Raw genomic sequence first — 15,889 nt, forward strand, 5'->3', positions numbered from 1 at the left:
GGACTAACAACAGAAAATTAGTATTTGTTTTTTGGTTTTTTTTTTCATACGTCCAATAATTTCCAGTTGATTTTACTCACTTCAATGGTCCTGCTCTAGTTTCAGAACAAACTTATTTTCTAGTTAGGCTGCATAGACAACTGTCCTCATAGTACCTCTGCTACTGTTCAGAAAAGTTGTCTATGTGTCTATACACTGTCTTAAATCCTAGCTGCCTAACACAGCAAATTTCAACTGCTAGCCTTCACTTAATGGATGAGTTATCTGTTTGGATGCCATCAACAGTACAATGCTCCAAATGCACTGGAATACAAAGAAGGACATGTGAGAAGTCCTACAACAGAGTACACACAGAGAACCTAGACTGGGATCTTCCAAAATACGGAGAATGCTGCAGCTTCATTTCAGATCTTAAGGAGAACTGGCACTATGTCACAACTTCACATCCTCACATAGACTTTCGTTTTTCTTTTTAACAAGATTCATCAGACATAAATAGCTTCTTATGCTTCTTCTGCTTAGATTACAATTTATAAAGTCTTGGTGCCTTGCACACTCTAATATATATATTCTAAGGACTTCTATTGACTGTTACATGGTTACATGTTACATGGTGTTTTCTTTTTTAGTCCACTGCTAAACATTATGAAACACTCGTTCTTACCTCTTATCAAATAAAGGCTTTAAAATACTATTTAGTGTGAAAATAATTAATCTGAATCATAAATTAAAGGAAATTGTGGACTAGAAGAGACACTTCAAATTATATTATCGTTTCTGTTTCTCAGGCGAGTCATCTTTACAACTGCTTAGTGTTATTGTTTTTTTTTTTTTTACTGTGTACTCTTTTTCTGGACCTGAAGCATATTCAAGTGTTAAACCACTAGAGAACATAATGGTATTTTGTAAAATGTTAAATTAGAATTACTTACGTGAATGAACCCAGCATATTTTTTGTCTATTTCCACCAACTGTTGGTCAGCTTTATTTCGCATAGAGGGCTCTGGATCTGTGCCCATAGCAATTAAGTATGGCACACACTTGAAAAACAAATGAAATGGTTATTCAGAGGCATTCTACCTCCTTTTTCTCAGCCTTTTTCTTTGTTTCTACTGCAGAAATTAGAATAGAAAGGTCTATGCAACTTACTACCCTTTCTTCAAGTAAATAGAACATAATACTACAAGACACCAGCATACAAATGAAGTTGTGAGGTTTCAGGTAGTATTTCCCTTTTTCTCAAACTCTAAAGTGAATTTGAAATACAGAAAATTGCATTTAAAAAACCCCCCAAAAAACCACTTATGACTGAACATGTGCAATGGTTGCAGCATCAAAAATTAATTACAAAACATTATGTAAGCAAAGGGTGATGGAGATGATGGTTGAAGGTCTGACACTGACTGTGGAATTCCATAGTGCTTGGAGGATATAGGGATTGAGGTGGAAGCAAGCTGACACAAGATAAAGAGCTAAACAAAGAAAACATTTTGGCATATACCTCAAAGTCATAACAGAGTTATGCTCCAATGTACATATCTACATGCTCTTTAGGTACTGCCTGGGCTTTTACATCTTAATCCAAAAAACAGAAAATGAAGCATTTGGAATCCTGTCGGCTAACAACATAAAGCAGATTTCAAAATATGCCTTTTGTAAAGGCCTCTGGCTACAGTAAGAAACTGCTGTAACGTAAGTAAAAGAGAAGACCTGGAAATATATGTAGCAAGTGCGAAAGCCTCTAAAAACAGGTATAGAAGAAAGTCCCACAAAAGCCTATCATACCTGAACAGGATGGATGAGACCTTGGTTTAATGTCAGTGCAATGACATTTAGAGCAAAGTGGCGTACACTGGACTGGTTATGAAAGAAAGCCTCAAGGACCTGTTTGAGATATAGCTGCATGATGGAACTACTCATCCCTGAGGAAATATCACCCATTTCTTTCAGGTCTTCCTGTTTTGCTACTTTTTTCCCTGTAAAAAGGACAAAAGCAATAGCATACTCATCATGGTACTTATTTTGCCATCACTTGATATATGCTGATCTTTCACAATAAATACACACTTTTGCTGTCTTTTAGAATAGGTTTATGATCTCATGAATCACAGAACAGTCTAATGTATAAACATATATGAAAATACAAAGAAACAAAATTTTAATTCAAGCCTTAATTCCTTAATAAAATATTTTTTTAAATGTTGTGCTTATTATTTTTTATCTACAAATTAAACTTAGAGGGTTTTTGGATAAAAAATATTATTTCCATCATTTCAGCAATTATGAATTCTGTATTGCTTCCAGAATTTGAACATCTTGGAAGTAAATAATACATCTATGCATATATGTATTTTTAAATAATTCTAAAATACTTTGGGTATAGTACGACTGATCTGTTTACAATTTTAGGTGTTTCAGCACAGGTATATAGTAACAGTATGCAACAAAGTTGGGTTTTGCAAGGCTCATGAGAACAGAAGAACTCAGCACTTACAGTCTCTGTCTGCCTGCTGCATACGTGTATCTTCCTCCTGCAAGTAGGTCTGGAGGTTTTTTAACACCTGGATTTTTAAGTTTACTGAACAGTTCTTATCTGAAAGAATGCTGTTGTACAGAGTCTTCACTTCTTGTTCAAACATTAAACTTGGATGCTGTATAAATGCAAATCCTAAGAGTGGAGAAAAGAGGAAATGGTTTCTCATTATTATAATATAGAAATTGCAGTTCTGCTTTTCAGGCTCTTCAGAAGAAAGGTATGAAATGTATCTCCTCCCAGCAGCTTTTTCTAGTCCAAACAGTATCACACTTCCCTGTGGACTTCACCCATTGCTAACAAGGTGCTGTGATAGCCATGACAATTCCATTAACATGACTCTGATGGATAAAATTGAGTGACCCAGGCAGGGCAGCTGCACAGGAAGTTGTACAGGTCTAGAACCAGATGGTTCCAGATGTAGAGGCCTGCATCTCAAGAACTAGGAACTATCATAAGAACAAGAAAGGAATGTTGCCAAAAATTATCTGTTATTTTTCTAATACAAACATTCTAATATATCTAGAGACAAACATTTTGCTGCAACTGTAAATTGTGACTCATACAGATGCAGAGAAAATGTGGAAAAATTGATAAATACCACAGGTATTTAACATCATAATAGAAAAAATAGTCACCAGGGAACACACTAAAATTTGTACCTCTTGCTGTCATTATGCATATACTTATTGTAGTCTTCACCTGAAGATCATCTGAAGTGTTCCCAAGATTATGTGTTTTGCAAGACACACACTACAGAACAGTTCTTAGCTGTAGCCTTACCCTTGCCAATGAACTCGCTGTTCTTAAGTCTGTATTTAATAAAAACTTTTCTAAATTACTGGCAGTATATACCATTTTAGATAATGTATGTAGATTTAGGAGTGCTGCTGACAAACTCTTATGGAGTATCTTCAAAAAACTGTAATGGGAACATAACATCCTGATTTAATTTACATTCAAGTAATTAATTGTTTTTAAGACTGTTTAGGAAAATCAGACATTAAATGCATTTTCTACGACCACAAAAATTTCAGATTTTAAATGGGCACATAATAAAAATGGGAACATAAAAGAAAAATGGGGGAAAGAAATGAAAGCAAATAAAATTAAGCAAGAGCTATATATAAGAATAGCTGTAACAGAGGGAAGATTTAGTCAAGTTTTTGAAACAGGCTCCACACACACACAAAGGCAGATAAGGTAAAGGCTAATCTGGTAAGCCCCCAGTGTGTTTCAGATCTCATTTCAGTCCCAAAACAAAAAGCAGAGAAGCAGGTGAGAGAAAGGGAAAAGAGAAGGAAAAGAAATTAGGGTGGTCTTTGGATTGTGTGGTCTATACAAGTGTATATTGATGTTTGTAACTTGACCACCTCTGTGCAAAGTCCAACCCATTTTTTATGGTTAATTTTAAAAATGAAAAGCACATGGATGTATCTGTAACAGCTCATAAGACCTTTTCTTCATTCACTTTAAGAAATCTAAACCACCAGTATTCTCAGGGAAAATCCTACTTTTCCATCCCCAATTAACTGGGGAAGAAATCTTACTTGGCATAAGAGGCTGTCATAGGAGATGAAGAAAGGCACCAGATGTATGTTTTTTTAAGGACTGAATTCACATCTCAGAGATGCTGTCACATAATTTCTATTCATACCTTTGTTTTCACTCTGTTAAGAATCTTTAGAGTAAGAACTAAACTCGGTTGAGTAAAACATTAACTATTAGGTACTTAAAAATTAACTAAATTTACTAACAAGTTTATATCCTCAACTTGTTTTTCAAGTACACATCTGGAAGAGAAGCATAACCATAATAATTAATGTTAGCATTAGGCCTAATCCCTCAACAGCAGTGGCATATCCTGAGGCAAAGGCTAAAACTCCTGAGTGTCCCTACTAAAGTGAAAAAGGCTAATAGGAAAGTACATTCTTCACATGACCCTTTCCACCATATATAAATGTTGAGTTAGCTTGCTAGTGCTTTTCACTGTACTGCTGCTCACAAACATTGAATGAGTTCAACAACTTTGCTCAGAGACCAGCCTGAGGTGGAAATTTCCACTGTCTACCACATCTCCATACAACCAGCTCTCTCCAGAATCAGTACTTGGAAATCAATATATCACTAAAACCAGTGAGGTTTAATTAATATAAAGATAGATATTTTTACAGGCAGAAAAAAAGTCTGAAGAATGACTATTGACAAAACAGATCACAGTTTAGTCTATAATTTATAGACATTTTTGGCAAATGTGATATACTCCATATCCACGAGCAGAATAATCATGTCTGTGGTTAGGAATACAGACTCTACCCCACATGCTATTATTCTGTAGAGCGCAATTAAACTGGACTGGACTACAGGAAAGTATCATCTACCTTGATATAATGCCTAGAAAAACATCAAGTAGTCCAGAGAATCACAGCATTGCTAATGCAACTGAGGCAACTCCAATGCCATTAATTCTGCTCAATTGTCATGAAATTGTTTCTCACAGAATTGAAAATGAAGATTCAGTCTTGAGCCTTATCCTCAGAACACCCCTCAGCCTGTATTAGAGTAGGATATCTGAAAACTCACCTAAAAAGCAACATAAAGAGGCAAATTCTTGTCCACAGTTAAATCATACAATGAAGGCCCTTGGGCCTTGGACACAATTTATTTTAAACCAAGCAATAAACATGAATTGAGCTCTTCCAGACACCAAGACCTATCTGCCCAAACAAGATTTCCTTGGATGCATGATTTCTGTCCCTAAGTCAGTGGCAGTTCATTTTCTACTGCAAGTCACTGAAATGCCACACTCATCTCACAAAGGCCATCCAGCTACTATAAACAGCAGTTCTCTTGACTCCTTCAGAATGCCTGCTCCTATCCCTAAAATGTTCCAAGTGTTTCCATCCTTTTTTACCTTGTGGACTGAAAAACAAGGTTTGGAGTTACAGCATACTTGCATGTGGAGTAAAAAAATAGTGTCTACATTACCTGGGAAATCATCTGCCCTCTACAGCTTGGTGACACATCAAATATGCACTGTCAAAAGCACCCAGGCTGCTGCACACTTATGGAACTAGCAACCCTTTCACAGTTTTGCTATGACCAGTTCTCAAACAAAATATGCCGTAAGTTTTGATTTTAGGCAAACTCTACTGTGACTACACAAATACATAATTTCCTACTGATATACAAGAATTTCTACTAGAGCAGAATAATAAAAAAATTAATATTTCTTACCAAGACCAATAATGGCTTTTGTCTGTACTTCTTCATCTGAATGCTTCGTAAAATACATCAGCAGTTCAAGGACTTTATCCTTAATGTTAACCTGGGCAAATTAAAACAATATTAATAACTATTTGAAGATGAAACAGATGTTTTTAATCTCTTATAGAAAGGATATATATAAAAAAGGAAAGGAGAAATACAACTTTACCTCACAGTCCTTGCAAAATCATGTATTTAAAAACCAGAAAGCTATACCATATGCATTATGGAAAAATATATACCTTTGGGGGACTAGGAATAATGTGCTTTCAAAATTAAGTGGAACAGTCATTAAATCTAAGATACGGAGAATAAATGAAAGTTATTTTACCTTACTGTTGCCCTTAAAATCTTCCTGATCAAAATCAAAATGTCGACACAGTGCTCCAACAGTGAAAAGTGATCTAAGGAGTGCTGGTTTATTGGCAGTAAGTATTGTACTGTTGGGGTCTTCTTGGTGTTGATTTTTTAATTTAGAAAGTGCACCTGCAGTAAAATAAAAGTTTTTATTACAGAGTTTAATTGTGGTGTATTCCTCAGATAAGACTTGTACTCAAAACTGAAAAGTGACAATTACTTGTTATGATTTTGCTTACCATAGTATCTATTAAAACAGGCCCACACAAATTTGTAGTTCTGGGTGACCTTGTTCACAACAGCCCCAAGACAGCTCACACAGTGCTGAACAACCTAGAAGCAAGAAAGAACAAATAAGTTATCTACTTAGAAGTTTTAAGTGGAGATTATTGTGAAGTTATGCAGGAAAAAAATATGCTGAACTAAAATTAATCTAACAGATATAATGTAATGTCCCTCCCTAGACTGCTCTGAAAACCTACTCAAACAGAATAAAATACAGCAAAACCATGTGGAAACCCTGGTAAACCCAGTAGGCTGATTTTCATGACTCAAAGGTTATCTCCATAATGAAGACAAGACTGTCTTTAAACCAAAGTCATGTGAAATGGAATCAGTAGAACAGTAGCAATTAAAAACTTACTGTCATGCCATATTTGATGATGAGTTTCATGAGGTCCTCCTCAATAGTGGCAAGAAAGGTCTCACTTGGGTGCTCCATTAGCGGCACTACAAGCTCCAAGATTTTTGCAACATTGCAGATCACCATGAAATCATTCTGGGTCTGAAACAACAGCATTTACAGTATTTAATACTTCTGGCCATGGACAAACTAATATGCACTGACAGTTAAAAACTCCAACTTAATTAAGATATTTTTAAAAGAATATTTATATACTTTACATCTGCTACCAAATTACATATTGTTATGAAATCTAGTTCTGTTTACTGCAGGCATTCTGAGGAAAAAAAGTCTGGATGAGCAAAATTACCCTCTTATCAAGGCTGTGTCACACCTGAAAACATTTGGGTCTGAAAATTTTCTGGAGTCTTACAAGAAATCTAGGAACTCTTTCTGAGATAATGCACACTAGAGAAAACTCAACACCTGAAAACAAGGTATCAGCAACAAAATGAAGTTGTGCTATGACTTAATGTACCTTAAACAAAAGGTAATAATGTGCACAAATGTAGAAGTCACAATTAAAATTACTACTGGTTTGCATTATCATAACTGCATGGAATCTATGGAAAACATCGGCTAAAGAGACATGCTGCTAGAACTTGAATTCTGACAAATCCAGCTTGCTAACCAGGATAGTATAAATCCTGAATGCCAGTATCAAGCTATTTGACATGCTCAAGTTGTCAGTGGTAATTTCATGATTCACCTCAACCATGTGTAAATACAAAACAAACCATTTGCAATCCACTAAATGAACCACAACAAGAAAACATTTAGAGAAGTCTTTCCTATACTGTTTGTTCAGAAGCAGCTCTAAGAGCCTGTTGTAAATGTGCCTAGAGAACACGGAAAATGCCTGCAAAGTGCCAGGCTGTATCTACAATCTAAGCTGGTAACAATTACCCCTTAAGCCTGCCCTATTGAAAGGCACTGCTGCCATCCACTCATGCTCATCATCCTTGAGCAGTGGGTACATGATCCTGCCCTGCTCCTGTTAACCAGTTGGGGGACAGATCAAAATGGCAGAAACCACTGCAAAGATTCAGAGACCTGACTGTGGGAGGGCTTCAGTGTTAGAGCTCTCTACAATGTCTTATGGGGAATACAAGAGCCCTAGAGCTAGAGAAGAGAGAAATGAAGTCTAGAAAAGGATGAAATAATAATTTTTTTCTTCTCATATATTTGTTACATATTATGTCACTCTATCTCATGAAACTTTATCCTTAAATCTTAATATTAACATGTTAAACATTAACTATTTCTAAGACTGTGACTGTAAACAAAACCAATTCTAAGGAACTATTTCCTGAAGGGAGAAAAACTAGGAAAGAGGCAGCACAGGTTTCAGTTTCATTTGGCTGCAAAATATGGATGTAGAATGTGAGGGAGAACATCTTAAAGCTACAGGGATCTTCAAAAGGATCTAGTAACTTCCAAAGCCATAATGCTTATGAAAAAACTCCATAATTTTAGATTTCCTTTTCCTACCTTAAATTTCATCAAGTATACAAGACAGACGTTCATTTTCATGCTCAATTACCTAGGGAAAAGACTGATTGTCTCTACTTACACTACATTTAGTGGTCAGGTATGGCTGCATGGTCATGGCATGTTTGACCATTAGCTGGGGCCTTATTTTGCTGAACAAGAACAAAGTGGTTATGCAAGCAACCAAGCGACTGGAATTCACACCTTTATTGTCAGAATCTGCAAAAGATTAGAAAACACAAAAAGGACAGTAAGACCGAGTACTGTTTAAGCAATGAAAAACATATGGCCTAAACACTGTTTGAGTATCTCTTTCACTGCATCTCTTTAAAGATCAAAACAGAATGTTCTTATTTGAAATGGGAACATACCCTGTCAACATTTATATGTGACTACAAAAAACTTGAAAAAAGAAGCAAAGATGCATCAAAGACATCACCAATTTTTATACTCCTTACTGTAAACGTTAGATTAGCCCAGCCAATGATTCCTATTACAAATACAGACCTACAAATGCAAATACAATTGCCATGATAGTTTAGGTTTCAGTGATCTGAAAGTTTGAATCAGCTATTTTAAAAGTAGTTCTATGATTGTAGTTAGCTATTGAAGATTAGGGAAGTTTTATTATTACATAGTACCTTAAATTTCATCACCTAAGTACCATGATTTATTACAATCAGCTTTTAACAGGAATTCCAGAACAGTTACTTTTTGCAATAAAGAGATTTCAACAACTGTTATAGTATCATTAAAAAAATTCAAAGGATTTTAGCTGAATTTTAAATAATATTACCTGATAAAGATTCTTCATATTTAAGAATGTGCTCGACCAAATTGTCAACAAGTTGAGTACAGGCTTTCTTCACAGGTTTATATGAAGCATCCTCTTCTGACTTCAACAGCTATAGCAGATGAAACAGAAAATGGTTTCATGGTAAAGCCGCATTCATTTGCATAGAGTATATTCTGGTTTTATAATAACAATTAGAACAGATACACAAGGATTTTAGACTACAAAAGTATTTAATTCTCCATAAAACTTACATGGTGAAGAAAAAATTACAGGAAGTAAAAAAGCAATATAAGTAAAGTATATTTAAATATAAATAAAATTTGTAATAAAAATCCATAATAGTTCTCCTTATTTTTTGCATCAGGATGGAAGCTGCTTTATACTTAATGAAATAATGCAGAAACTAGCAGGAGTTACAAGATTTTTAAAATGCTTAGAGAAATAAAGTGCAAAATTCAAAACAAATGTTTTTGACACTAAGGTAAAATACCAAATGAGGATCTAACATAGCTGTATTGTATATCAACACTTTATTTAAACTTTTTACATATGAGTTTAGGTACTAAAATTGTGTCCATTAAGCTTCTTCTAATATCTAAGAAGGACTGAGACCATATTACAGCCTTTTCTTCAGAGAAGAGGCTCTTATTGAAAAGGCTTTGATTTACTTGATAACGTATTTTCATTACACTCCCGAGAGGAATCAAAGGATTTTCTTGCTTGAAAATTAACCAGTGCATGCAAGATGCAGAGAATGATAACACAGGTTAAGAGATATAAACAAACCAAGCTCAGTTCTTAGAAATATTGGTATTAGATATAAATAGAATATAATGCAAAATTAACTTATACTCTGAAGATTCAATTCTTCCATAAATTGTGTAGAAAATACATTGGATGTGAAAATACACTTATCTAGTGTTTAAAACAAACCTGATATCATTAGATACCTTATTTCAGAATTAAGTATCTTAACTGTGGACTTTGTCTTATGTGAGTTGTTTCTGAAGAACCAATGAAATTAAATGAACAAATGATACTTCTCCCAAAATCAAGAAGTGTTTTTAATAGATCACTTGCAAAGACAGAAACTAATGCCAAAGAAAATTGCACTGAGAAGGATAAAAAAAGGTCAGATGTTGAATTTGTCTGTTGTAGGACTGCTCTTGGAGTTCCCATTATATGTATTTTAGAAGCAAAAGGAACACTAAAATTCTAACAATGATTGCACTATACATTAAAAATTCATTACTTACATTTTGAAGAAGCTGTTCAAACCAATCATAACCTGTATCTCTACAAGCTGCAACCTATAAGTATATTTGAGAATAAACTGGTTAATAAACAAGGCATCTGAAGAAAAATTATTTCAATATAAATATCATCTCAAAAGACCAGCATATATGCATATATTTCTATATGCATTAAGAACAATGGAGAGCAGAAACTGTCTTCTGTATTTGAAAAATATTTCCCACCATTTTAGTGACTCTAGAATTTGTATTTCATACAACAAAAAGCCTACATATTTTACTGGAGGTTGCTGTCCCTAGTGCAAGATAAGCTTCCATTTTGTAGAAAATTTTGCACAAATTTATGTATAAATATAATTCTGACACTTTGAAAGTGGACATGCATGTACATCATAGAAGAACTCTCGAGTTGGAAGGCATCCACAGGGTTCATCAAGTCCCACCCTGGGCCCTGCACAGGACATCCCAAGAGTCACAGAGCATTGTCCAAATCTTCTTGAACTCTGTCAGGCTAGTGCTGTGACCACTTCCTTGGGGAGCCTGTTCTAGGGCCCAACCACCCTCTGGGTGAAAAACCTTTTGCTTTTACCCAACCTAAACCTCTCCTGACATAACTTCGGGTCATTCCCTTTTTCCTGTCACTGGGCACCAGAGACCAGAGAAAAGTACACACACACACAAACACACAAACACACTTTTTATATAAACAGAATAAGCCTTCACTGGTATCGTATATCAGGAACAGCACGCAGGTGGTTCAAATTTGAACTTGCAAGAGCAATGAGAATTAAACAGAAGTCAAATTGACTGACTTTTCAGACAGGAAAATGCAAACTAGACTATAATTAAAAAAAAACCTGTAAAGTAAAATGAGGTTTAAACTTATAATTTTAAGTAATTTAGTCAGTTTTTAAATTTGAAATTTAGTCCTTTGAATAATTTATATTAAAACACCTCTTCAGCACAATGGTTTTACACAATGTATTTTCACTACAAATTAGAACATTTTTATCTAAAATAGACTTTGCTATTTGGGAGATACGCTATTTAATTTGTTGCTCCTAAATAGTAAGATACAATTATGCAGACATCAGTTTACTCTGAGTAAAAACATGGCCCTGTATTTATTAAAACAACTCATTAACTTTGCCAAATAAAGGTTATCAATTGTTTGAGGAAAATTTTCTTTTAAGAGACAAGTTCTTAGGTAGGCTTAACTATAGGCTGCTAGCAATTCCTGTAGAATGTTACATACAATAGAAATAGGTTGTGTTTTAACTGAACAAACACTTAATAGAATCTGAATGTAGTGTGGTCAGTTATTATTACCAGCAGATTAGTGAGCATTTAAGATTTCCTACAGCCTGCTCAATCACAATATTTTTGGCGTACATTTCATGCCAAGAAATATAAAAAGGGAAACCATCTGACATATTACTGTGTTCAAAAAAATACAGAGAATGTTTCTAAGATACTAAAATCAAAACTGAATTTTGTACACAATTCAAATTTGTTTCACATACCACATCAGTGATGTTTAGTATTTTCCTTGTCATTGCTTCTTTGTCATGGTGTGGAGTTGGAGTAAACCAGAGCTTCTGGAATGTCTCATTCACTAATTTCTGAAGGAAAATAAAATATTAGCAGAAATAAATAAACTTACATTAGTATTACATTACATTATTTCTAATGCATCCATAGAACAGATGTGCTGATGATCTGTGCCTTTTCATAAGGAATTAGGAAAATGAGACTGTACTAGGAAATGTTATCTGAGACAGACCCAGATCTACTGTTACAGGACTTACACTGATCTCATGCCAAACTTCATCAAAATGAAACAACGGGAACTGATGCTACAGAAAATAAAGTTACCACGTTCCTGCATTAATTGGTATTCCTCAGAAAAACACAGCTGAGAAGCTGACAGCTGAACAAACAATCCCTTCAGCAGAACTGCAGCAGCAGTGGTACGCTCCTTTAGTTTACAAAACAGCTGTGACAAGGTGGGAAAGAGAGAGAAGCCAAGTCTCTACACTCAAATATAGGAAGTATATAGTTACCTTCCAATGTTTTTGAATGGAGGACAATCTAGAATAAAATGCAAGCGAATAAAAATTATTCCGAAATGACTTCTCTTTCATGGAACTGTTAAAAACACATTGAAGTTTATGTCTCCTTTTTCCTTATTGTTAGAAAGGAAAGAGTAAGGAGGGGAGAGAACATGGTCATCCTCCCTTTCCAGCAGCACCTTGGCTCTAGCTGTTCATCTGCTTGTTGATCAAAAGTCTTCTCAGAAAGCCACTTTACATTAACGTACCTCAAGAGTTATAAAAATATCTGCTGCAGCTTTAAAATTTTTAACTTCTACTGAAAGTGTGATACAAAATTACAACAGCTGTGTCCCTAATTACTCAACAATTTTAAAATTATTTTGTCAAGTTAAGCAAAATAATCATTGTCAGCTTTATGATTTAACACATTATATTAGGTTTGTGCCCTTCTGCAAATTTTGAGAATGAGCACATAAGCAACATTTCAGGGGGCACAACTGCCTCACTGAACATTAGTAGAGATTAATACTTTATAACTGTAATAATTACACATGGCATATATTAACGTCAAGTAGTTAATTTTTACTTAAAAACTATTGATTTGCAGATATCAAAGTTTTATATGCCAATTTCGCTTGTTAGAAAAGAGAAGCACCAGAGAAAATACTTGCAAGAAGAAAAAAAATCTCTGGAAGATATTTAAAATATTTTGATTGTCAGCAAGAAGATACAGAAAACAGAGGATAGAAAAGAAAGAGAATTAAGTCAGAGAGAATTACAGAAAGCTAAAATATAAGCCCTTAAAAATTCATAACTCATAAATATTACAAAGGAGAAATGAAATACTTTTTTAATTTTGTCAAAATAGGGAAACACTGAAGTAACAATAATTAAAATTCTGAAGGATATGTTTCATTCTACCTTAATGCCTTCTTCATCATTGACTCTCCGAATCATTTTCACACACATTTCTGTAATTTTGGGAAAAGTTGGTTGCTCAATGCAGATATCCCTAAGTATTTTTATGACTCTTTTTCTGACACTGATACCAGTATCCTGTGAAGAGAAAATAATTACACTCTTGAAAACAAATCAGAAACATTAGTTTATGTTCTATATATGAATTAATATTTGAAGATCACCCAAACTGACTTGGAAAATTTATTTAGAAAAGGCAACTAAAATCTTCTGGAATTCATGTATACAAAAGCTCAGCATAATTTGTTTTAAAGACTCTGGTTCAGTTCCCAGAATGCTGAAGCACTTTCTCCATCTATACCCTCCCATCTAAGAGCTCATGATGTTGCAATCCACTTATTTACTCAAGAACTTACAAGCCAGATATGGTGATGCTTTAGCTACTTTATTGGAACACACAAGATTCCCTGCAGATTTGGATAGTAGTACTTTAAGGCTTTGGATAAAGCTTATGGATAAGATACATGCAGGCAGTCATTTCCATTTTAATAGGCTTCATCTAAGGAGATAGATGAGGAGCTTCACTTCATTTCACCTTGCTCAGAATCTGTTGAATCTGAATGTCAGGTTCAACTGCTTTCTGTAGTATTGTATGCACATGACCTACTTCTCTCCAAAAGCCTTCACAAACTTATTTTATCATGTAACTATAGTAAATGTGTAGTAGTTGACTAAAATCCTGACACAGATACTAGAAGCTAATATTATCCGACAGTTAAATTAACATTGAACACCTAGACAAAACCCCCATTTTTTTGTAAAAAAAACTAACAAACCTTTGAAAACACTAAAAATAGCATAGAAAAGCTGACCTTAATGATCCATATTTCAGACCTCAAAAATGCAGCAAAATTCCTTATTTCTCTTTGTCCTGGTTAAAGCTAGGGTAGAATTGATTTCTTCTCAGTATCTGTCTAAAACACAGTGCTGTGTTTTAGATTCAGAATGACAATGGTGTTGATAACACACTGATGTTTTGGTTTTGGCTAAGTCAAGGACTTCTTTTCCCTCCTTGTCTCATGTTCTGCCAATGAGGAGGCAGGCAGAAGAAACTGGGAGGGAGCATACCAGGACAGGTGACCTGAACTGGCCAAATGGATACTCCGCATCACAGAATGTCGTGCCTGGTATATAAACTAGGGGGAGTTATTAGAAAGCACAGCCAGTCTAGGTTTGGGAATGGGGCTCTGGCATCAGTCAGCAGAAAGTGAGCAACTGCTTTGTGCATCAATGGTTTGTTTCCTTTTTATTATCGTTATTTATATTTTTATTGTATTTTACTTTGTTTTCAATTATTAGTCATATCTCAACATGTAAATTTTAGTGGAATCCCCTGGCTCATTCCACCAGGGTAGGGGTAAGAGATGTGGGGGTTGAGTGAGGAGCTGCATGATGTGCACTAAACTTCTACTTGGGCTTAAGCCATGACACAGTTAATTTGAACACTAATAATGGAATCAAAAGGAATATAGCACTGGTCCTGATGCTGTATGACTTTCTGTAGAAGTTCACCTTTCAATGTAATAAAGGCTCCCTAGAAGCAAGTGGCGCATTTTATAAGGCTGTCCTTAAAAGCATCACCATTCAAACAATTCCAATTTATTAAACAGGCTCAGTTAAAAGCAAATTTTCCAATGCCACTTATTTTACCATAAATACCACAAGTCACCGTACCAGTATTCGTTCAATCAGCATGTCATAATACTGCTCAGCAAGCTGAGGACGACAGAGTACAAATCGGCCTAGCAGCTCCACAGCTGCTTCTCGTACACTAGTGGAGTTATCCATTAGCCGCCCATGAACTCCTCGTTGCATATCCAGCTAAGAGAACAAATGAAACAAAAATTCAGAGTAAGAAATAAAGATATATTTTAAGGGTGATATGTGCATGGTAGGTATTTTCTTTTTTACCCTGGCTAGAATGCTGGGATCTACAGCAACAACCTCAGACAAACACTTCATGGCTTTTGTTCGAACAGCAATTGCATTTTCACCAAGTACACGCAGAATCTAGAAAACAACAAAAACAAAGATTCAATTGTTTTGGGAACGTACCAAATAATAATTAAGAGAAAAATGCAGCACAATAACATACAAATAATAGTAGTAACTAAAAGCTGAGTTTATCTTCTCATAGAATAAAAAGGTGCATGTAAGTGATGTTTCATGGCACTGAAAACTAAACATGGGTGTTTACCATGATTTTCTACTTCTCTAAAATTGGTTATAAGGTTCTTAAATTTAAATTCTACTTTTGTCATTCAGCTGTGGCTTTCGCCATGGCTCTTTTAACAGCAAAGTTGGACAAGGGTACTCTAAGAATGGCTCTGCATGGAGATCAATTTAAGTAGTGGAACATAGTAGTACTGAATTTCAAACATGTCACTGTGCCAGTGTTAGTGCCCTTCTCCTAGAAAAAGCAAGAAACTACATTGGTCAAACAGCAGGTTCCAAAGTGACAGCAACAACTGGCAATCC

General features: G+C 35.0%; 1 protein-coding gene across 5 annotated transcripts in view; it reads right to left on the bottom strand.

Moving 5' to 3' along the window:
* Positions 1-15,889, bottom strand: part of NIPBL (NIPBL cohesin loading factor) — a 149,845-nt gene that overhangs the window by 6,495 nt on the left and 127,461 nt on the right. For all 5 annotated transcript variants that reach the window (XM_058824244.1, XM_058824243.1, XM_058824247.1 and 2 more), the window contains 14 exons: positions 15,323-15,421; positions 15,086-15,232; positions 13,355-13,489; positions 11,903-12,001; positions 10,383-10,436; positions 9,127-9,235; positions 8,413-8,549; positions 6,801-6,941; positions 6,397-6,490; positions 6,132-6,286; positions 5,771-5,861; positions 2,495-2,668; positions 1,786-1,976; positions 933-1,040 (listed from right to left, as the gene is read on the bottom strand). In XM_058824244.1, coding sequence (XP_058680227.1) covers positions 933-1,040; positions 1,786-1,976; positions 2,495-2,668; positions 5,771-5,861; positions 6,132-6,286; positions 6,397-6,490; positions 6,801-6,941; positions 8,413-8,549; positions 9,127-9,235; positions 10,383-10,436; positions 11,903-12,001; positions 13,355-13,489; positions 15,086-15,232; positions 15,323-15,421 — 1,734 coding nt within the window. The remainder of the gene's footprint in view (positions 1-932; positions 1,041-1,785; positions 1,977-2,494; positions 2,669-5,770; positions 5,862-6,131; positions 6,287-6,396; positions 6,491-6,800; positions 6,942-8,412; positions 8,550-9,126; positions 9,236-10,382; positions 10,437-11,902; positions 12,002-13,354; positions 13,490-15,085; positions 15,233-15,322; positions 15,422-15,889) is intronic.

The sequence above is a fragment of the Ammospiza caudacuta genome, chromosome Z (assembly GCF_027887145.1).
Source record: "Ammospiza caudacuta isolate bAmmCau1 chromosome Z, bAmmCau1.pri, whole genome shotgun sequence".
Lineage (NCBI taxonomy): Eukaryota > Metazoa > Chordata > Aves > Passeriformes > Passerellidae > Ammospiza > Ammospiza caudacuta.